We start from the raw sequence: 24138 nt of genomic DNA, 5'->3' as shown, positions 1-24138 counted from the left end.
AACTTCATTTTCTACTTTCAGTGCTGTGTTGTTAGAACAACACAGATCTGTAGTTTTCATCTTTCATTTATGGTGGCAGTTCTTTACCCTTCCACAATGTATCCATTCCTTAAAATGTATCCCAGCTAGTTTTGAAATGTAAAAGTATGCCTTGGGATGCCTGGGTTGCTCAGTTGTTTGAATGATTTACCCTCTGCCTTCTCCTGAGGTCATGATCTCTGGGCTTCCTGCTCAGTGGGGAGTCTGCTGCTCACTCTCCTTGTGCCCCTCCCCCACTCATGCTGTCTCCCTCAAATGGATAAATAACATATTTTAAAAAGAAAAAAAGCATGCCTTGAGTTGAAGAAGTGGAAAAGCATAGGTCTATAGATGATTTACCCATAAGCATGAAGGCAACGTATACTTTTTTTCAGGTGAATAAAGACATTCTGGTTGTTGGTTAAAAAGTGGCAACACCTCAGTGTGAATTGCAGTGGGACATTCACAAATTGTATGAAAACATTCAGTAACATTGGTGACTGGTTGAGTTGAGAGGATGGGGAATGGTGTCCCAGTTGGGTTTTTAGAAAGTTGTATATTTTGAATAGAATTCAGACAGTAGTAAAATTATGTTGTTATTAGAAAGTGTACATAATGTTGAATGCATCATCTTAAACGGTATCTGTTTTCCTGAATAGAGTGATAAAAAAATTCTTTTGGCCTGTTGAGAAAAATATGATTCCATCTTAATCTCAAAAATTCATACTTGAGATATTTAACCTTTTCATTTTTATAATGTCCCAAAGTAACTTGTGATTTCTTTAGTAATCAGTTATTAAAATCTGTAGTTTTTAAACAGTTGATTTATTGATAGGGTCAAATTTGGTTTATTTAATCTCTGGCTAGAGGAAAAAATAACTTTAACAGAGGTTTTTTTTTTAATTCTTATTTTTATTTTATTTTTATTTATTTTTATTTATTTTTTATTTTTTATAAACATATATTTTTATCCCCAGGGTTTTTTTTTTTTTTTTAAATTAGAATGTAGACATACTATATTTGGGGGAACAAAATGTATTTTAATGCTTTCTTCCAAATGTGGTGAAAAGTAGTGGAAATTAATATGTTCTAATAAGAGAATAAGGAAGTTCAAATTTTATTTACTAAGTGTCAAAGAAAGCAAGAGGGATTGGTGATTTCAAAGCCTTTTAGAATTGGTTGACATCCTTCTGCCTTAATTCTTATTTCACTTCTAAAATATTTTTTAAAGATTATTTATTTATTTATTTATTTGACACAGAGAGAGAGCACAAGTAGGGGGAGCAGCAGGCAGAGGGAGAGGTTTGCAGGCTACCCTCTGAACAGAGAGCCTAATGTGGGCTCGATCCCAGGACTCTGGGATCATGACCTGAGCCAAAGGCAGCCGCTTAACTGACTGAGCCACCCAGGTGCCCCACTTCTAAAGTATTGAGTTCTTGGGGTGCCTGGGTGGCTTAGTCGTTAAGTGGCTGCCCTTGGCTCAGGTCATGATCCCAGGGTCCTGGAATCTAACACCACATCAGGCTCCCTGCTGGTTGGGAAATCTGCTTCTCCCTCTACCACTCCCCCTGCTTGTGTTCCCTCTCGAGGTCTCTCTCTGTCAAGTAGATGAATAAAATCTTAAAAAAAAAAAAAAAAAAGAAGTATTAAGTTCTTCCTAATTTGTTTTCCTGGTAAACTAGAACATAGTTATTTATTATTCTTTCTCAGGTCATTGATATAATTCTTTTTTTTTTTGTAAAGATTTTATTTACTCATTTGACAGAGAGAGATCACAAGTAGACAGAGAGGCAGGTAGAGAGAGAGGGAGAAAAAGCAGGCTTCCCGCTGAGCAGAGAGCCGGGGGCTCGATCCCAGGACACTGAGATCATGACCTGAGCCGAAAGCAAAGGCTTAACCCACTGAGCCACCCAGGTGCCCCAAAGTCATCGATATAATTCTAACTCAAGCTCCTGTTTTTAGTTTTTTTTTGTTGTTGTTGTTTAAGTTGAAATGTGAAGAAGCAGTTGGTCCTATACATTTGCAGTCTTCTATATAATAATTGACCATTACAGTGATGATTCTGAAACATCAGGAAAATACTATATACTGAATGCCTGAATATAAAGTGAGTTTTTTTTTTAAAACAATTTCTATTTCAGAAAGGAGAGAGCTGCCTTAATTTGAGTCTGTATATAGACTTTTACTATAAATTTCTCTATTTTTTTCTTTATTTTGAAAAACAAAGTACTTTTTGGTAAAGAGCCTAAAACTGCTTCAAACTGATTTTGAATGTATGATAAAGTCACGTGGTGGAGTCAGTGAAAAAGGAATCTAATAAATTTAATATAGTAATTTTTCCTAGGTATATGACCTCAAAATTGTGCTAGATACTATTGAAAATAGACCTTATAGTTTTCCATTCCATTTAACAACTATCAGTTTGAAAGAGTACAGTTGGTAATTAATATATATGGGAACTGTGGCTTGGGATAAATTTGCAGTGATGGCATTTTATGTATATTTAAAAAGTGTGTATCAAACAAATGGAAGTGAAGATTTGCCTTTGAAAAGAATGTTAGATGACTCAAAAATGACTCCAATGATAAGGAATACCCTGATGTCAAAGATGTGCATAAAGATTTTGAATGTAGGAGGTTTGTGATTCATGGAGTAGGAGGAAAAGCAGTATTTCAAAATTATCATGATTTATTAATGTTGTTTTAAATGCATATGTGCATCTAAATTAAATTGTATAAGTATTTGACTTTTATCTATAGCTCTAAAAGTTTCTTTTCAAGTTGGCCAGAAAATAGTGCTTTTAACTTTCTAGGAAACATGGTAGTTCACCTTATATTTGGGATTTCTTTCTATTCAGGCTTATTTGGTAATAAATTTACATTTATTGTACTTCATTAGGGTAAAGAGTGTGTAATATGATACGTGAGTTCTGCCAAAAAATGTTATGGCTTAAAGAAAACTTTAGTTATCCTGAAAGAGCTTTTAATTTTTGAGGCAGTTCATTCTCTAATAATTCTCAACAAAGAACATGTTATTATACATAGATTAATAAAAGTATAATTTGATTACTCTTTTTAAAAAACCCTTAAAAATATTAACACCTCTGTCCAGTAAATAAAGAAGAAATAAAAACTCCAGCTTTTCAGGTTTTACTTTTATTTACCTAGGTCCATTGATAGTTTTTATGTTACTGTATTAACAGTGATTTATTTTTTATTAATTAAAAAAAATTGCAGCTGTACCCTTTCCCCCAACACATCGCTTGACATCTGAAGAAGTATTTGATATGGATGGGATACCCAGGGTTGATGTTCTGAAGAACCACTTAGTAAAAGAAGGTCGGGTAGATGAAGAAATTGCACTTAGAATTATCAATGAGGGTGCTGCCATCCTTCGGAGAGAGAAAACCATGATAGAAGTAGAGGCTCCAATTACAGGTACACTTGTTTATGTTTTGGATATTATTTTTTTAATTATACTGTTATTTAGTTGCTCGGATCTAAGGCTGTTTACTTTTTAATCTATGGTATACTAAAATAATATTACAAGGACATTATCTTGAATTTTGAGATAATTTTTTGTAATTTTTTTGGTTTTTGCCTATTTTCAGTGAATAAACATGATCTTAAGTAACCTGGGTGCAGAAGTTGGTCTAACTCGCTTTTGTGAAGGTTTCATCAGTTGTGTTGGCCATAATTCAATTTGATTCAACAAATTCTTATTTACTTTGCTTTCAATTATTAGGGGCAAATACCTCAGTGTAACATAGCAGTCAATAGAAAGTATTGCATTAGGATGGAGATTTTACTACCACCATTATAAATTTTGTAATCCTAAGACCTACGCTTGGCTTCTTAAAGAGGAGCTTTATAAATTTAGGTGAAAATTCTGTCACTGACTACAAATTTCATTATTTTGATTATATCTTGTTCTAGATCTTGAGCACATAAACACTTGGGTACACGTCATCCCTATTAGGACTCTTCATAGATACTAAGACTTCCTTCTGAGACCTTTTCTTGATAGAATTTACATTATTTCTTATGTAAAAGAAATTAGAATTTAAGTAAAATTTGTTATTTCAGAGGTTTTTTTTTCATATCTAATAATCTTCTTGTTTCAGTGTGTGGTGACATCCATGGCCAATTTTTTGATCTGATGAAACTTTTTGAAGTAGGAGGATCACCTGCTAATACACGATACCTTTTTCTTGGTGATTATGTGGACAGAGGTTATTTTAGTATAGAGGTAATAATCATATACTATCATTTGATTTGCTTTTAAGTGTTACCGTAGATGATTTCCATTAATTCCTAGTAAAATAAGTTACTTAAATTACTTATATTGGGTTCTTTTTAATACCTCTGCTATTCTGAAGTTTTTAGGTAAAACTACTACTTATTCTCTTCTGCTTTTCAAACTCTTTTATTTTCTTTGTATTACTCTGTTTATGCAATTATAATTGCCATTTTTCCCAGCAGAAATTATATGTAAACTGAAGGTTCTTTATTGTCCTGTTAATCTAGTGGCCCTGAGGAACTAGTGCTATTTATCTCTCTTGCCCCTAAAGGCATTCATCCCATGTGAAAAAAGATTAATTGAATTTTTTCTGATTAAATAAAACATACTATAATGCTTTTATTGCTTAAACCCTAGTGCTTCTATTCCACCTTCTATAGCTATTAAGACCCAAGTCTTTTGTGTGTTGTGAAAGTATTCATTTCTTTTAAAAGACAAGAGGCATTAAAATGACCTGTTGATCATTACTTAACAGCTCATGGTTCTTTTTGCTCCATTTATTTCTCTAATTATATAAAAAAAATAAAAAGTAAATGTAGAACTATTTGCATTTTTTAATATATGCATTTCTCTTTCTTTTTTTTAAATGAAAATGTGGCCATATTGTAATGTTGTTCTGTAACTTGCTTTTTTCATATTATCCTATACTGTGATGTCTTTCCAGGTCAGTATATATAAATTTATAGAATTTTTAATAGCCACATTGTATTCTATTGAATAAACAAACCACAGTTAAATATTGTTAGACACTTAAGGTGTTCTTAATTTTTTGCCATTACAAATGATGCTTCAGTGAGCCTGATTATTTATACATTTTTGCACACTTGCTGAATTATTTCTGTGGGGCAGATTCTTGGCGGTAAAATTGCTGGATGAAAGCTCTACTAATAGATATTTCTGTGGTGTTGAGTATTTACTGTGTTCCAAGTATATCCTAAGCACTTAACACACATTAATCCTCACAACACTATGACATAAGTACTGTTACTTTATCCATTTTATAGATGAGGAAACTGAGGCTTGGAGAAGTTAAATAGCTTCCCCAAGGACACATTGTTAGTAAGCAGTGCAGCTAGTCTTATTCTAAGGCTGTACACTTTTTTTTTTTTTTAAGATTTTATTTTTATTTTTAAAGAGAGAGCAAGCAGGGAAGAGGGCAGAGGGAGATGGAGAGAGAGGATCTCCAGCACACTCCACAGGAAGCTTGCAGCCCCATCCGGGGCTCCATCTCATGACCTTGAGATCATGACCTAAGCTGAAATCAGAAATCAATCATTTAACCAACTAAGCCATCCAGGCACCTCCTAAGCCTGTACTCTTAACCACCTTTCCCAGTAGATAATTGAATTTTACCTGGTGAATTTCCATGCTGGTTCCTGTTGTTTATATCTTCTCCAGTATTTTTAACCTCCTTTCTCAGGTATACTAGGATTCATGGTGAGGAAAAGAGTTCAGTGTTCTGTCTGCTCAAATTCCCGAAGGAATTTTGTTATCTCTGAGTTCTTCTTCCTTTATTCATAGTTCCATCACCACTGTACCTTAAACTTTCCTCAAAGCTTCAAGGAAACCAGAAAATGGCCCTTCTTAATGAAAAAGATAAGGGCCTTTGACAGAAACAAAAAGATGAACAATTTTAGAAAGTTTTTTGGTAACTAAGCATATTGGTGTTTATGTCCTTGTATTCAGGTGTTTTGTGGCTGACTCTTTTAATAGATTTTATTTTTGAAAAGGAAAATAATAAAGAATCAAAATAAGCAAAAAAGAGAGGTAGAATTTAGTATTTCTCTGGCTTAATTTCTTTTTTTCCTTGTGAAAAAAATGTAGGTGTGAATAATTACACATTTTAATATACCTTAACTGGTTAAAAATAAAGTTTGTTTCCTTTTTGTTTATAATTCTATAAACCAGGCCAATTTCTGTATGAAATATCTTTCCTTTTTTTTAAGATTTTATTTATTGAGAGAGCACAAGCAGGAGTAGGGGGAGGAGGGAAGGCCAGAGACAGAGGGAGACAAAATCCCAAACAGACTCCATGCCGGGCATGGAGCCCAACTTGGAGTTTTTCGATCCCATGACCTTGAGGTCTCCACCTGAGCTGAAATCAGGAGTCCAACGCTTAACTGACTGAGTCACCTAGGTGCCCTGAGTTCCTTTTTTTTTTAACCAAATAAGTAAAATGTGAGTTTCTTATGTTAAATCTATTTAGAGGGGTGCCTGGCTGGCTCAGTTGGTAGAGAGTGTGGCTCTTGATCTTGAGGTTGTGAGTTTGAACCCCGTGTTGGGTGTAGAGATTGCTTAAAAATAAGTCTTAAAATATATATATATATATATATATATATATATATATATATACACACACACACACACATATATATATATAAATATATAAAAATCTATTTAGAGAAAAGTGTCTGCTATACTGTTTGCTTTAATATTCTTCTTATTTATTTGGATCAGTTTAGGTAATACGTACCTACTTCAGGTAAGGCAGCAAGCATAACCAACAAAATAACATAAGACAAGGTTATTGCCTTCAGAGGGCTGCATGGCATAATACTTAAGATCAGAGGGTCGGAATCCCGTCTCTATTATTTAAAAGTTTTGTGATTTCAGACAAATAACTTGAACTCTTTGCTTCAGTTTCCTTATTTGTAAAATAGAGATTATATTACATACTTTATAGGGTTGTTTGAGGAATAAACGAGGAGTATTAAATACATGTCACTTGATACATTGTAAGTACTCAATAAATGGTCAATGCTATTATTTTTGACATTATTATTATTTATTGGTATACCTAAGAAGGACACCAGTCTGCTTTGTTTTTAATAGCAAACAATCTATAAATCTAAGTAATTACATAGATAGTTTAAGTCATTCATTCAACAGATATTTGTTACTCTTCTGCTGTTTGCTAGGTACTTTTCTAGGAGTGGAGGGTGAGAAGTGAATAAGATGACAAAGTCCCCGATTTCATGGAGCTTATAGTTTAGTAAAGGACAAAGAGAAAAAGGTAGTAAAGAGTAATAGAGATTGTAAGGACAATAGGGTTAGAGGAAAATGAGCAAATATCAAACAACTTAGTTAAATAAAAATAAAAGATAAATTCACTCAAAACATTTTCTTTTGCAGTGTGTCTTATATTTATGGGTCCTGAAGATTCTGTACCCAAGCACATTATTTCTTCTGCGAGGCAATCATGAATGCAGGCACCTTACTGAATATTTTACCTTTAAGCAGGAATGTGAGTACTGTCATGAGAAATATTTTCATTTCCTCAGTATTCCTGTGGAGTGATATGGCTAGTAAGACTTTACAGTATAACATATAAGAATTTTGTGTCCAAACATACAAAGCTTTGAAGATTATTGTTTAGAGAGTTCTTTAGTTTTTAATGGTGTTTTATTCAGATGTTTTCATTTCAGGGTTTTATAAATATATTTAGAAATGGCTTTGGGTTATATAGCTTTAATGTTTAAGTGATTTTTTTTTTCTAACAGGAAGAATAAAAACCAAAAGGAAAAAAATAGTTGTTGCATTGGAGATTTTTGTCCCCCAATATTGAAGCTCTCCCATGAAGATTCTTAAATTATTCATCCTGTCCTCATTTCAGATTGTTTCAAACATGCTATTGATGAATTGAAATTCTTAACCTATAGTGTTTACCCTATTTCTCTCTTAAATTATTGTGGCAATGGCAATCTAATAACCAGAAGCAAGAATATTATATAGAGCAGTATTTGACCTTTTTTCACACCTCTTAACTGTTGCTTTTTAAGTTAATATTCATGACTACAATAATTCTTAGAGTTAAGTTCTAAAAATAGAAATAATTTCAGAATTATAGAGACTCAAACATGATCCAGTAAAGATCATATTACTAGAGACTTCCAGTAAAAAGAGAAAAATATAGTGGTGAGTAATGGCAGAGAACACAAAGTCATATAACTTCAGGATTAGGTAGGTAACCTAAATGAATAGGTTATGAATAACAACAATAAAAGTAATGAAATAATAAAATAGTAAAAAATGAAGTAATAAATGAATAAAAGATGAGACCTGGAAAGTGCATACTTGACCTAAAAGCAATTAATTTAAAATTTTTATTAAACCCCAGTGCTGGAAAACAGGTAACAGACTACCAGTTTAGAACCTCTGGCTGCTGTTTATAGGTTTTTCTCGTATTTTTCTGTTTTTTTTTTTTTAATTTAATTTAATTTTTTATTTTATTTATTTATTTGAGAGTGAGTGAGTAAGAGAGAACATGAGCAGGTGGGGAGGGGCAGAAGGAGAGGGAGAAGTAGACTCCCCACTGAGCGGGGACCCCAGTATGGGACTGGATCCCAGGTGACCTGAGCCGAAGGCAGACGCTTAATGAACTGAGCCACCCAGCCGCCCCAGATTTTCTCATATTTGAATGTTACTGTATTCAAAAGGGGAAAAGGAACTAAGCTCTTTTTTCTTTAGATAATTAATAAAACAAACTACCCACCAAAATTACAGCAAAAACGTAAAATAGCCAGGAATTTTAATGATAGAAAGGAGCAAAGGGATGTGTATGATAATCTTCTTAAAAGTAAATGACAGTTGGATTTAGTTTTGTCTCTCTGGTGTTATTTTGGCTTCATGCTTTACTGTCCATTTTAAGCATTCATTGTAGACTAGAGGAACCCCTCTGTTCTTCCAATGTATGAATAAATTATCTTTTTTTTTTTTAATTGGGTGGACCTTGAGTTTTGTTGTGATGTTCTAGTAGTCCTGCCTATAACAAAGTAGTCACTGACTCTTAGAATAAAATAAAGTATTAAAACTAAGCTTTAAGTATACTTCTAATTTAGCCTTACTTGGCCTGTAAAGGTAAAGGGTTGAGCTGATTTTAGAGATTTGACTTAATTTATTTTAAGTAATATTTTATGATCTGCTGCATGTCCAAATTTAGAGGCAGCTAATATTTTGTTTTGGAAGACCAATACTGCCTATTTTACTGATTCTCATAGGGCAAGATGCTTGCCTTTTTAAAAAATGATTGTATACAATAAAATTCACTCTTTCTGGTGTTGAGTTCTCAGTTTTGACAAATGCATAAAATGCCCATCCCCACAGTCATGATACAGAAAAGTTTCATCATCTCATAAATTCCTTCTTGCTCCCTTTTCATAATCACCCCCATACCCATTGTCAACCCCAAGCTACCACTTGGCTGTTTTCTGTGTCTGTAGTTTTCTTGCCTTGGTTTTAATAGTCAATTTATGTATCTATCTTCAAAATAATAGTAATGTGATTATCAATTATTTTTTCTTTTTCTAGGCAAAATTAAATATTCAGAAAGAGTCTATGAAGCTTGTATGGAAGCTTTTGATAGCCTGCCTCTTGCTGCACTTTTAAATCAACAATTTCTTTGTGTTCATGGTGGACTTTCACCAGAAATACACACACTGGATGATATTAGGAGAGTGAGTATATATTGCAGTTCCAAGGTTGATTCCTATTTATAGTACTTTGTTGGGTAGACAGTAGAAGCTTCAAACTTCTCTTCACTGCCAAGATTAGGTAATGGTAAAAAAATTAATATACTTATATTTTAAGGAAATATCTTCTAACCATTCAGAACAATGTAGTATGGACAGTATTCAAAGTTGGTACCACTTTCCTGTGTCCATTCTATTCTCACTTTTTGACAAGTTATTTCTGTTCTTTGTTTCTTTCTTTTCTTTCTTTCACAGTTAGATAGATTCAAAGAGCCACCTGCATTTGGACCAATGTGTGACTTGCTATGGTCCGATCCTTCTGAAGATTTTGGAAATGAAAAATCACAGGAACATTTTAGTCACAATACAGTTCGAGGATGTTCTTATTTTTATAAGTAAGGAAAAATATCCAAGATTAAACACATTTTAGTTGTTAAAATAGCATATGTTTCATATAGAAAACCATTATTTTACTTAATTTACTTTTTTCCCCCCACAGCTATCCAGCAGTGTGTGAATTTTTGCAAAACAATAATTTGTTATCGATTATTAGAGCTCATGAAGCTCAAGATGCAGGGTAAGAATTCTGTTTCCCTGACCCAAATTAACACCTTATGTACAAATCAAACTTAGTAACTCATGATTGATGCTTTACGATGCATATTAAGCTATTTGTTTTACAGCTATAGAATGTACAGAAAAAGTCAAACTACAGGGTTCCCTTCATTAATAACAATTTTTTCGGCACCTAATTACTTAGATGTCTACAATAATAAAGGTAAGATATTGTTGATAAAAAATTGTTAAACAACTTAGCATTTTAATTGACTTTTTAAAAAAAATAATAGAAAAGAGGCATTGTTTGAAACTGTAACTATCCAAATCTTGTTATAAAAAAGTATAAGATATAAGGGAGGGGAGAAAACAAGAAATAAAAGTCCAAAATGTGAAACTTAAATCATATGTAACCATTCCACAACTTGGTACTCATAGAAGCTATCTTACAAAAAAATGTTCTGAATTAAGTCAAGAAACCAAACATGATTTTCTCAGACTCCCCTTTCTTAAATCTTTCCCCTTATAATCAAGAGAATGTTTTCTTATTTACATAAAGCTGTTGCTGCTTTGACCATTTCGTGTATTTACACTGTATAGTTAATTTAGTTTATCATGTTTCTTGTTTTATGTTCACTGATCTAGGTTCTCTTTCCCTTTCTTATTCCCTACTTTCACCTCTTATCATTGCCCCCTGAAGATTAATAGTTGAACCATCTTTGATCAGTTCACTCTGACCTCTCGGATATATTCCTCCCTTTTTTCTTGCATCTTTTTTCTTTACCTGCTGTTCCACCAGTTTCCATTCCCTTTCCTTCTGTCCAGATTTGATCTGTTTATAATAATTTGGTTTCATTTAACTTTGAACATAGCTTATTGACAGATGATGCCAAAGGATCTTAATTTAGTTAAGTGTGTGCCAAGGAAATTGAAGATGAGCTTGGGTATGTTTATGTAGTACACATTTTCAGAAGAGGAAATTAAGAAGCCATCTCCTATTCTGTCTTGACATGTCTGGAATTCAGTTGACTATGCCATAGTTTCCAGGGTCACTGGAGCAGATGTGCCAGGAGGAAAGAACAGAAGGTTAAAGACTTTTAAAAGTGTTTGAGAGATAATGAGGTCATTGCTAAATATGGGTCATGGAGTTCAAAAGAGGAACAGAAGAGGTTTTTTTTAAATTATTAGAGATGATGGTTAAAAGATTAAAACATTTGCCTGATATCAAATGGTAGCATGCTATATAACTTTGATATAGAATATGTTACAAAAACTCAATACTATGTTAATTACCCAAAAAACCCTATACCTTGACTGAGTTGCTCATCTTCAGAAACTACTGTCAATGCAGCCTTTAAGGATTATGCCAGTGCTAAAATATTCTTTTAAATTACAGAATTTCAAAGTATAAATTTCAGAACTTCTAGAGAAGTTACCTAATGATGTATGGCTTCATTTTTGAGGCAAATCATCTAAGTTTTGACCCCATTCTTAAGAATAGAATAGAGGGCTACATTTAACTTTGTACCAGTGCTCTAATGCCTCATCTGTAACCTCCCCTTGTCAGTATTACAGGACCTAGTGTTCAGTGCTCAGTTGATTATTATCTAATTGGTTGTCCTCTATTAGTTTGATTTAGGGGGTTAAGGGAATCACTTTTCTGAGTATTCAGAAAAGAAACTCAAACCATTGAATCTGTCTTGTCAAAATCAAATGTCTCTTAGTAGTGATTAAGTCTGTATATAGTGTTAATGATTTGAGTGCTTACATGGTATGGATATGTTTGTAATGTTTCATTTCACCTGGAAGGCAATTTTCTAGATTCTCTATTTTGCTTTAAAGCTTAAAACTTGGTATCATTCCTTAATTTCTGATACTAAATTTAAAATACTTTTATTTCATAAGGGAAACAAGCATATTACTTGTGCCTTTGTATTAGCCAGAATCCCAAATCTTGGAATTTAATATCTGCATTTTTGTGCTTTTCATTAAAATGGAAAAAAAAGTAACCACATAATTATTATAATATCTACAAAGCATTTTATACTTTTATATACCTTCATGTGAAATAGATCCTTTGATCGTATAACAAACATCTGAGGTAGTCAAGGTGGACATATTAGTCCTGTTTTATAAATGAGAAACAGATTAGTTAAATAAGTTACCAAGCATTGCAAAGCTAGTATGTGTTGCAGCTTAGATTGGAATCTAGCCTATCTAACCCAGTATTCCATAAAATAATATAACCAGTGACTGAAATCTCTGTAGTTAATTTAAGATATTATTTCTTTTAATGTATTGAAACATTAGAAAGATACTTGAAATTGAGATGAGTATGTTACCTTTGTGTTATTTGGTTATAATATTTTCTTTTTGGCATTTTAGTAGAATTTTTTTTTTTAAGATTTTATTTATTTATTTGAGAGAGAGAGTGTGAGAGAGAATGAGAGGGGAGAAGGTCAGAGGGAGAAGCAGACTCCCCATGGAGCTGGGAGCCCAATGTGGGGCTCAATCCCGGGACTCAGGGATCATGACCCGAGCCAAAGGCAATTGCTTAATCAACTGAGCCACCCAGGCAGCCCCAGTGGAATTTTTTCTAAATGAAATAAAACATTTCTTTGTAGTAGTTTCACTTCATTTCCCATATTAAATGAAATAAATACATTCATACAGTCGTAAAAAACTGCTTTTTTTCTGGGTTTGTTTTTGTTTTTTGCTTCATTCCCATCAGCAGTGCTTCTCAGGTTGCCTGTAACTAAAAAGATCCTCTTAAATTCCTCCAGCTTGTAGGAACTTTTAAACCTAGAAAATTGCTCATTGCCATTCTGTGTTTCCTCTAAAAATTGAGTTTTCACAATTTTGGATATAGTAAAAGTGCATGTTCATCACTGAATTGTAATGTAAAGCAAACAGCTTAGAAATCTGGAAATTCCATTAATAATAAATATAGATCTGACTGTGCTCTACATAAAAGTGTGTTAAAAACGTGTTATTACTAAAAATTACTACCTGTCTCCCTCTACTAGTCCTCATTCAACTCACACCTTGATTCCCCACCCCTTTAAAAACAGTATTTTTTTTTTTTTTTTTTTTTTTGCTTTTATGTGTTATAGAGTTTTGGAGCTAAAGACAAGTTGTTACATTCACATTCAAACTTATCTTACAGCTGCTGTATTAAAGTATGAAAATAATGTGATGAATATTCGACAGTTTAACTGTTCTCCACATCCTTACTGGTTGCCCAATTTTATGGATGTCTTCACATGGTCGTTACCATTTGTTGGAGAAAAAGGTATGATTTTTTTTTTTTTAATGCTTTATTACTGTCACATTTACTCCAGTTTACTATTGGAGGCACATACTTGATAAAGGAAACTGAAGTCTGGTTTTACTGTGGGTTCAGCTCTACTTGTGTCAGTGGGTGTGGATATGAGAGCCTCAAAGATATTTTGGTTAGCTGTTTATAGCCCCCATGTGAGGGTGTCTGGGGGACTGGAAGAAGACTTATAAATAGCCTGATGTTGTCTTCAGCTGTTGGGTTTTCTTTCTGTTTTTCTTTAGCTTACATCTTTTATGAAAGAATGGAAGGATGGCTTTACTTTAGAATGGACACTTTTGCACACTTTAACACCACTTTTGGGGATGTCAGAGTAATTGATAGAAGAATTTAATAACCCTAGTTTTGGGCAGTGTTAGTCATAGCGGTTCTATACTCTGAGAAAAATGATGAGAAGTTCAGGTTCAAATCTAATACTTCTTCTCCCATGTAAAAAATATGTATACAAATTTAGTGGTAATGCTTTCTGATAATTTCTATTAATAATGTATTAGTACATATTTAAATGGCTTTTTAAGAGAAATGCTATTTAAGAAATTTGTGGGGGGGGTACCTGGGTGGCTCAATGGATTAAGCCTCTGTCTTTGGCTCAGGTTATGATCTCAGGGTCCTGGGATCAAGCCCCGCATCCAGCTCTCTGCTCAGCGGGGAGCCTGCTTCCCTCTCTTTCTTTGTCTGCCTCTCTGCCTACTTGTGATCTCTTGCTCTGTCAAATAAATAAATAAAATCTTAAAAAAAAAAAGAAAATTTTTTTTCTAGTTGTATAGAATTTTTAGGATTTCCTTATTTCATCACATTCTTCTTTTCCATTTTAGTGCTGATTTTTCCACAAGGCAATGCCTCAGTTTCCATATCTGGAAAATAAGATTATGAGAATATAGACAGGATTATAAAACATTTTGTTCTAGATCCCTTTTTTTTTCCTCACCTCTTCCATGTTACAAATGTTCCTTTCTGTTTGGGATATGTTACTTCTGCCAATGCAATTTTGGGTTCTAAAATACAGAGTTAATACTTAAACTCTGTATATTAAACAGATTTTTTGAAGATTGCCTTTGGTCTTCATCAGTTACTCAGTAGGTCAACATTAAGCTAATATGGAGATAGAATTACCCACTTTAGCATTTGAGAAGGGGGCCAGTAAAGGGCTTAGGTGCAAGGGATGCATTACACTTATAACCTTCTATCTTTGGTGTATGAGAAATAGTTCAATCATAGCATCATCGGGCTAAAGGGAATTTAAGAATTCATCTTGCTCATTCTCCTGCCTTCAGGCTAGACTGCAACTCAACTATTTTAATGTAATATAAGTAGGGTGGGGGGTGGTAAGAATAGGGAGCATAGGAGGAAAATGGACATTTCATAAATTCTGATTTGATTCTCTAATGCCTCCACAATAAGGAAATACTTCAGTTATTACTAGTCTAAATATTAGTGCTATCGGTATTTAAACAAGGAAAGAAATAGAGATAATAGGGGCACCTGGGTGGCTCAGTGGGTAGGCCTCTCTGCCTTTGGCTCAGGTTATGATCTTAGGGTTCTGGGATCAAGCCCCGCATTGGGCTCTCTGTTCAGCAGGGAGCCTGCTTCCCCCCACTCTCACTGCCTGCCTCTCTGTGATCTTGTGATCTCTCTTTCTCTCTCTCTGTCAAATAAATAAATAAAATCTTTTTTTTTTTAAAGATTTTATTTATTTATTTGACAGACAGAGATCACAAGTAGGCAGAGAGGCAGGCAGAGAGAGAGAGAAGGGGAAGCAGGCTCCCCGCTGCCCAGAGAGCCCAATGTGGGGCTCGATCCCAGGACCCTGGGATCATGACCTGAGTTGAAGGCAGAGGCTTTAACCCACTGAGCCACCCAGGCGCCCCAAATAAAATCTTTTTAAAAAGAAAGAAATAGAGATAATAGCTTCTCCTAACTAATGCACCTATCAAAAACCAGGACATAATAGAATTTTAGAACTAATAGTGAACTTAATAATCATGCAGTCTGGCTCCTTTTGAGAGATGAGAAAATTTAATCTAGTTTCTGTGGATATCTCATAAGTGAAGATTGTGAATCAGGTTTCTGTATGCTCCTATATTTGAAATCTGCTACTACGTAATCTTTTGTTCTTTTTTTGCCACTCTAAATCATCTTATAAGATGAGGAAGTATTCAGACCTTTTGACCAGTTTTGTTTTTTTCCTGTGGATCTTCTCCAAATTATTCATGTCTTTCTAAAAATGTGAAGCTCGGATTTGAATATGTACACAAATAGAATCCTAACCAATGTTGAGCACAGTAAGATTTTTTTCACTCTTTGCATATTTTTCCATTTTAATATCTGTTAGTTGTTTATACAGCCTAACTAGTTGATTCTAATGAAAATTTCCTTTTGTTGTGAATAGCAAATGACATCTCATTTGTTCCACTTTGAAAAAGCCAGTTTGACTCTGATCTAGTTTCTGAGAAGCAACTGACCTAAGCCAGAGGCTTCCTTAGAGGCTGATTTAATCCTAAAGTTAGATGAATCTGTAGTTTTTAACCTTTTAGAGGCTTTGCTTTTTTTAAAAGATTTATTTATTTATTTGAGAGAAAGAGTGTGTGTGAGGGTGCATGTGCGCAAGTTCAGGGATGGGGAGAGGGAGAGAATCCTCAAGCAGACTGCTAGCATGGAGCATGTTGTGGGGCTGGATCTCATAACCCTGAGATCATGACCTGAGCTGAACTTGATGCTTAACTTAACCGACTTAACTGATTGAGCCACCCAGGCGCACCTGGGGCTTTTTATTTCTTTTTCTTTTTCTTTTAAAAAAAAATCCTATGTTGGAAAATTTCCAACATGCACAAAGGCTGAGTGAATAATATGGTGAATTGCTGTGTACCAGTTACTCAGCTTCAACATTTATCAAATCATGGCCAACGTTGTGTCATTTATATCTCCATTCACTACTCCCCACCCTACACTTTAATTATTTTGGGTCATATTTCAGCTATTTCTTTTGTAGCTATAAATATTTTAGAATGAATTTCTAAAAGTTAAGGACTCTTTCTTATTATTAAAGTAACTACACAAAAAACTTTTATTAATTTCTTAACACATACCTTTTTGAGAATCTGATTAAAGTTATGGACTTTTGTCCCAGAAAAATTCATATACAAATACATGTATATTTGTACATAAACATAACATTGTCAGGGTGGTTGTAGATCTGAAGTGAATTGGTAACCTCCCTCAGGTTTACTGACCCCAATTTAAGAACTCTGTTCTAGAGGATCCAATATAGTGTGATCTTCCATAGAAGGTCATACATGTAAGATTTATTCATTTAGTAGATTTTTTGGGGGGAAGTCTGTTTTATTCAAGTTACTAAGGATACAAAAACACAAGTAAGATATAGGTCTTTACAGGTTAATAGAGGACTTAAGATACATAAATAATAACAAAAATATAATATTAGGTAAGTGCTCCTAGAGAAACATAGTTTTATCGGAATTGAGAGGAGGGGTTGATTATATTTGTTGAAGGGATCAAAGTAGCATTTGAACCAAGGCTTGAAGAATGGTGGAATTGGAATCATGCTGGTAGATATGGGCAAGAGAATTCTAGGTGAGAGAACTTTCTAAGCCTGAGTCAGAAAGCAAGAGAGCGTAAGGCCACTAACAAGTGTTGAGGGGTTTAGATTGATTTACAGTTAAGATGTATGAAGGACAATAGTAGAAAAAGAATGAAAAGTTAAATCAGGACTAGATGATGAGGATCTTGATGACCACGCAGAGTTTGGAGCTTTGATAGTTGGTGGGAAGCAACTGAAACAGAATATGACCATGATAGTCATTCAGAAAAATTGGTGAAATGGACTGGAAGAAAGACTCGAAATTGGGAGACCTGTTACAAAGCTCCATTAAGACTCAAGTGGGTATATAATGAAGCCCTGGTAGCATGAGAAGTAGAGAGCAAGGGAGAACTAAAGAGGTAAAATCAGTAAGACTTAACAAGATTGCATGCTGCAGGGGAGGGAATGGTTGAAGATGACTTGGATATTTTGAGTCTGGTGGTGATACCGCCATTAACACTCTCTGATGAAAACCTGCTATTTTAGCAATCCCTCACTTCAGTTGTAGCTGCTCTTGATCTTCACTGGGATTGGTTGGGTTGGCCTTTGACCATATCATTTTCTTATTAGTCAGATCCCTCCTCGCCTCTCAACATACCTTCAGATTCCTTTCCCTTTTTTTTTCTACTTCACTTATCTTATAAATCTTAGCCCCAGTAAATGCAACCATCCATTTTCTCCATTCTCACAGCCAGAATATAGAGCACTGCTAGAGATACTTACACAGCCTTATGCAGTGGTATCACCCTTTGATTGCTAACATTGGCTGAGCTCTTGACAGTACCCCAAAATTCTTTATGTCACTAGTCTTCTTCCTTTACCCTTAGGATATATTCTCAATTTAATTTTTTTTCCTCTTAAACATTCTTTCTGTAGCCATTTCTCTTACTCTCAGAAGAAACATATACCACTAGTGGGAGTTTTCTCCATTTACTGTTCCCTTGCTTTATAAACTGCACTCATCTTTAATTCTGGTCTTGTTGAAGAGGTGACCCTTCCATTTAGAGCTAGAACTACTTCTTCTTCTTCTTCTTCTTCTTCTTCTTCTTCTTTTTTTAAAAAGATTTTATTTATTTATTTGACAGAGAGATCACAAGTAGGCAGAGAGGCAGCAGAGATAGAAGAGGAAGCAGGCTCCCTGCTGAGCAGAGAGCCCGATGCCGGGCTTGATCCCAGCACCCTGAGATCATGATCCAAGCCAAAGGCAGAGGCTTAACCCACTGAGCCATCCAGGCACCCCATGGGGGCTAGAACTTCTAACTTGACTCTGGATTCCATTATGCTTCTACTTTTTTAGGAACTTTGCTTCATCTGTTAGGTCTTCTGTGTCTTCAAACTCTATCTACTAAGTTCTTCTTTAAATTGTTCAAATCCATCCAATCTTTATTTTAAAGATAAATAACATTTCCCCCATTTGTTATTTTTCCTTGTCTACCACTATGCTATTACTTTCTTGCCTTTCCTTTAGAGGATGAAAAGTGCTATATGCCTAAAAGCTACTATTAATTATTCATAAATGACTTCTGGTAGTTTTGAAGATAAACCTTAACCTGTCACACAAGGTCTTTGGATCTTCCCTACTTTCTCTTTAGTCTCATTTCTCTCCTTGTCTTAGTCTCTGTTTTCTAGCCATAACACAGCATAACTGATTCCTGAATATGTTATGTTCAATTAAGTTTCATGCCTTCCTAATTTATCTTTATTTTTTCAAAACAGTTTTACTGAGAGCTGAAGGCAGAGGCTTAACCCACTGAGCCACCCAGGTGTTCCTGGATATACCACTTTTAAAATTTTATTTTGGGGATGCCTGGTTAAGCCTCTGCCTTCAGCTCAGGTCATGATCTTAGGGTCCTGGGATTGAGTCCCACATCGGGCTCTCTGCTAGGCAGGGAGCCTGCTTCCTCCCCTCTCTCTCTCTCTCTCTACTTGTGATCTCTCTCTGTCAAATAAATAAAATCTTAAAAGAAAAAAAAAAGAAAAGAAAATTTATTTTGGGTGAGGAGGGTAAAGTTTAATTGCAGTGTAGTTAATAATCAGTGCTACATTAGTTTCAGGTGTACAGTATAGTGATCAACAGTTCCATTTAGTATTCAGTGCTCATCAAGATAAGTGTGGTCTTAATCCTCTTCACCAGTTTTACCTGTCACGCACCCCCCCCCCCCGCCCCCACCAGCTACCTTCTGTCCGGTAACCATTAATTTGTTTTCTATAGTTAAGAGTCTGTGTTTTGGTTTTTCACTTTTTTTCCTTTGTTCATTTGTTTTATTTCTTAAACTCCACATACGGGTCTTTCTCTGGCTTATTTCGCTTAGCATTATAGTCTCTAAATCCATCCATGTTGTTGCAAATGGCAAGATGTCATTCTTTTTTATAACTGGATAATATTCCATTGTGTATATTTGTGTGTGTTTGTGTATTTATACTTATTTATCCATTCATCTGTCGAGGGACACTTGGGCTGCTTCCATAATTTGGCTGTTGTAAATAATGTTGCTGTAAACATAGGGGGGCAGGTATCCCTTTGTATTAGTGTTTTTGCATTTTGGGGGTACTCAGTAGTGTGATTACTAGATTGTAGGGTAGTTCAATTTTTAACTTTTTGAGGAACCTCCATACTGCCTTCCACTGTGGCTGCACCAGTTTGCAATTCCCATTAGCAATGTAAGAGGGTTCCTTTTTCTGTGTGTCTTCACCAACGCATGTCATTTCTTGTGTTTTTGATATTAGCTATTCTGACAGTTATATGAGGTGATATCTCCTGTGGTTTTGATTTGCATTTCCCTGATGATGAATGATGTTGAGCATCTTTTCATGTGTCTGTTGGCCATCTGGATGTCTTCTTTGGAGAAATACCTGTTTATATCTTCTGCCCATTTTTTAATTGGATTTTTTGGGTGTTGAGTTATATAAGTTCTTTATATATACTAGCCCTTTATCAGATATGTCATTTGCATATATCTTCTCTCAGTAGGATTCTGCATTTCTCTGATGATGAGTGATATTGTTTACCACATTTTGTTTATCCATTCATTATCTGCAAAACATTTGATTACTTCCACTTTTTAACTATTATCAATAATGCTGCAATGAACATTCGTGTACAAGTTTTTGTTTGAACATGTGTTTATTTTCTTATGTGTAGAACTGGGAGTCACATGGTAACTCTATGTTTAACCTTTTGAGGTCTGTTTTTCAGAGCAGCTGTATAGTCCCACTGGCATTGCACAACAGTGCCATTTTTTTCAAATTCTTGCCAACATTTGTAATTGTGTATTTTTTATTATAGCCATCATATTAGATGTGAAGTTGTATCTCATGGTTTTGATTTGCATTTCCGTAATGAATAATGGCATTGAGTATATTTGTATGTGCTTATTGGCCATTTGCTTATCTTCTTTGAAGAAATGTTTATTTAAATAATGTGTTTATTAGAAAAAGAATTTTTTTTTAGAAAAATAATTTTTAATTGAAGTATAGTTGGCATACAATATTATATTAGTTTCAGGTGTACAGCATAGTGATTTGACAATTTGACAATTATATACATTATGAAAAGCTTATCATAAATATAGTTAACTACCTGTCACCATACAAAGCTATTACAGTATTATTGAGTATATTCCCTATGCTGTACTTTTCATCCCTATGACTTATTTCTTTTATAACTGGCAGTTTGTACTTAATCCCTTTCACCTATCTTACCTATGCCCCATCCCTCTCTGCCAGTGATGAGTTTCTTCTCTGTATTTATGAGTCTCTTTCTGTTTTTTAGATTCTATGCACAAGTGAAATAGCATGATATTTGTCTTTTCTGTCTGACTTATTTCAGTTAGCATAACATCCCATACATTTATCCATGTTGGAGAAGATTTCCATGTTGGCAAGATTTCATTCTTTTTTTATGGCTGAGTAATATTTCACTGGGTATACATACCACATCTTCTTTAAACATTCATCTATCAGTGGACACTTAGATTGTTTCTATATATTGGCTATTTAAAATAATGCTGCAATAAACATAAGAGTACATATATTTTTTTGAATTTGTGTTTTTGTTTTCTTCAGGTAAGTCCTCAGAAGTAGAATTACTGGATCATATAGTATTTCTATTTTTAATTTTTTGAGGAATCTCCATACTGTTTTCCATAGTGACTGCACCAGTTTGCATTCCTTCCAGTAGTGCATGAGTTCCCTTTTTTCTACATTTTTGCCAATACTTGCTGCTTATCTTTTTGATACAAGCCTTTCTGACTAGTGTGAAGTAATATTTCATTGTGGTTTTGATTTGTATTTCCCTGATGGTTAGTGATTGTGAACATCTTTTCAAGTGTCTGTTGGCCATCTGTATGTCTTTTTTGGAAAAATATTTATTCAAGTCCTCTGCCCATTTTTTAATAGGATTGTTTGGGGTTTTGGTGTTGAGTTGTATGAGTTCTTTATATATTTTAGATATTAACCTCTCATTGGATATATCATTTGCAAATATCTTCTCCATTCAGTAGGTTGCTTTTTCATTTTTTGTTAAAGATTTTGTTTGTTTGTCAGAGAGAGAGAGCATAAGCAGGGGGAGCTAGAGAGGGAGAAGCAGGCTCCCTGCTGGGCAGCCGCCGCCCCCCCCCTCCCCCCGCCATGTGGGACTTGATCCCAGGATCCTGAGATCATGATCTGAGCTGAAGGCAGATGCCCAAATGACTGAGCCACGCAGGCGTTCCAGTTGCCTTTTCATTTTGTTGATGGTTTCCTTCACTGTGCAAAAGCTTTTTAGTTTGCTACAGTCCTGATTGTTTATTTTTGCTTTTGTTTCTGTTGCTTGAGGAAAGAACCAGAAATATATTGCTAAGGCCAATCTCTAAGAGTTTGCCGGCTATTTTCTTTGAGCTTTATGGTTTCAGGTCTTTTAGGTCTTTAATCCATTTTGAGCTTATTTTTTGTATATGGTATAAAAAAGAGGTCCAGTTTCTTTCTTTCTTCTTTTTTTTTGCATGTAGCTTTCCAGTTTTCCCAACATCGTTTATTCAAGAGACTGTCTTCTCTATTATGTATTCTTGTCTCATTTTTTTATAGATTAATTGACAGTATAAGCATGGATTTATTCCTAGGCTTTCTATGCTGTTTCATTGGTCTGTATGTCTTTTTTGTGCCAGTACCATTCTGTTTGATTATCATAGCCTTGAAGTATATGGGCCATTTGTTTATTTTCTTTGAAAAAACATTCTTTTAAATCTTGTGTTTATTTTTAAAGTGGTTTTCTTTTTATCTCACCTTTTTTTTTTTTAATCACTGAGTTGTAAGAGTTCCTTGTGTATTCTAGATGCAAGTTCCTTATAAGATATATCATTTGTAAGTATTTCTCCTTGTTCCTTGAGTTGTCTTTTTACTTTCTTGATGGTGTCCTTTGAAGCATAAGAGTTTTAAATTTTGATGAATTCCACATTCAGAATTTGATGAATTTATTTTTTGTTGTTGTTGCATGTGTTTTGGGGGGTCATGTTTAATAAACTGTTGCCCAATCCAAACTAATGATTTTCCTTTATGATATCTTCTAAGACTTTTATAGTTTTAACTTTTATATGTAGGACTTTGATCTTTTTTGTTTTTGCTTTTGTTTTTGAGGGAAAGAGAGACAGTTGGGAGGGTGAGGCTGAGGGGCAGATGGAGAGGGAGAGAGAGAATCCCAAGCAGGCTCCATATCCAGTACAGAGCCAGATGTGAGGCTCAGCCTCACAACCCTGAGATCTTGACCTGAGCTAATCTGAAAACAAGAGTTGGACACTTAATCGACTAAACCGCTCAGGTTCTCTGGTCTTTGATTCATTTTTAGTTAATTTTTGTATATGGTGTATAGTGAGGGGTTCAGCTTCATCCTTTTGCATGTGAATATTCAGTTGTCCCAGCACCAATTGTTGAAAAGACTGTTTTTTCCCACACTGAATTGTTTTGGAACCCTTGTTGAAAATCAGTTGAATTAAAACGTGAGGTTTTATTTTTGGACTCTTAGTTCTGTTCCATTGATCTATAATGACCACTTCATACTTTTTCTAATAGTTCTGTTCCATTGATCTATAATGACTACTTCATACTTTTTCTAACTTATGATTAGAAAGCCTTATCTGCCCTCTCCACCTGACAAATTCCTATTGCATGATTCCTCTACGAGAAGCCTTCCTTTTCCCTATAGGTCTTTTTGTATAACTGCATCTTTATAGTATAGGGTTTATCACTTTACTGTGGTATGTGTGTGCATATATATATCTGCATATAAATAACTCCTTTAGTAGTTAGTAAAGTTCTGCAAGGTAGAGACAGGACCTTCTGTATCTGATTTCCAGAGCTTTAGTACAGTGCCTGGCATGTGGTGTGCTATTAATATATTTATAGGAGGAATAATAGGAGCAGTCTTGAATTTTGTTTTGGATGTGTTCATTTCTAGGTATCATTAGGACATCCAGGGGCTAATATTTAATAGGCATTTTTATTTATTAAATGAAACTTGCTTATACCTTTCTTTTTTAAAATACTCATTTGTCAAATATTTATTGGATGCCTGTTGTCTATCAATCACTATATTAGACTCTGAGGTACAATAGTAAACAAAACATCATACTGCATTTATGAAGCTTTCATTTTAGTAGGAGAAACAAGGAATATAAAATGGCTGAAGATGGTTAGCAATAAAACCATCAGGGAAATCCGGAGACTGAAGGAGAGGTCAACACTAGTGATATAGACTTCGGAATCATCTTCACAAAGGTGATACTTGAAACTGTATAGTTACAGATGGAATGGCCAGGAGAATGAGCATATAAAATCGCCAAAAGACTGTGGAGAGAGAGTCTTGAGAATATCTAAATTTAGGGGGGAAA

At 34.4% G+C, this 24138-nt stretch overlaps 1 protein-coding gene across 6 annotated transcripts in view; it reads left to right on the top strand.

Annotated features, from left to right (window-relative positions):
- Nucleotides 1-24138, top strand: part of LOC111144797 (protein phosphatase 3 catalytic subunit beta) — a 47349-nt gene that overhangs the window by 5737 nt on the left and 17474 nt on the right. For 5 of the 6 annotated variants that reach the window (XM_022499273.1, XM_022499271.1, XM_022499272.1 and 2 more), the window contains exons 2-9: nucleotides 3255-3455; nucleotides 4142-4266; nucleotides 7450-7561; nucleotides 9625-9770; nucleotides 10041-10180; nucleotides 10285-10362; nucleotides 10469-10563; nucleotides 13507-13632. In XM_022499273.1, coding sequence (XP_022354981.1) covers nucleotides 3255-3455; nucleotides 4142-4266; nucleotides 7450-7561; nucleotides 9625-9770; nucleotides 10041-10180; nucleotides 10285-10362; nucleotides 10469-10563; nucleotides 13507-13632 — 1023 coding nt within the window. The remainder of the gene's footprint in view (nucleotides 1-3254; nucleotides 3456-4141; nucleotides 4267-7449; nucleotides 7562-9624; nucleotides 9771-10040; nucleotides 10181-10284; nucleotides 10363-10468; nucleotides 10564-13506; nucleotides 13633-24138) is intronic. The other variant, XM_022499274.1, reaches the window with a different exon arrangement.

The sequence above is a fragment of the Enhydra lutris genome, unplaced genomic scaffold (genome assembly GCF_002288905.1).
Source record: "Enhydra lutris kenyoni isolate GAN:26980312 unplaced genomic scaffold, ASM228890v2 scaffoldscaffold12, whole genome shotgun sequence".
NCBI classification, from domain to species: Eukaryota; Metazoa; Chordata; class Mammalia; order Carnivora; family Mustelidae; genus Enhydra; species Enhydra lutris.
This window is presented reverse-complemented; position numbering and strand designations above follow the sequence as displayed.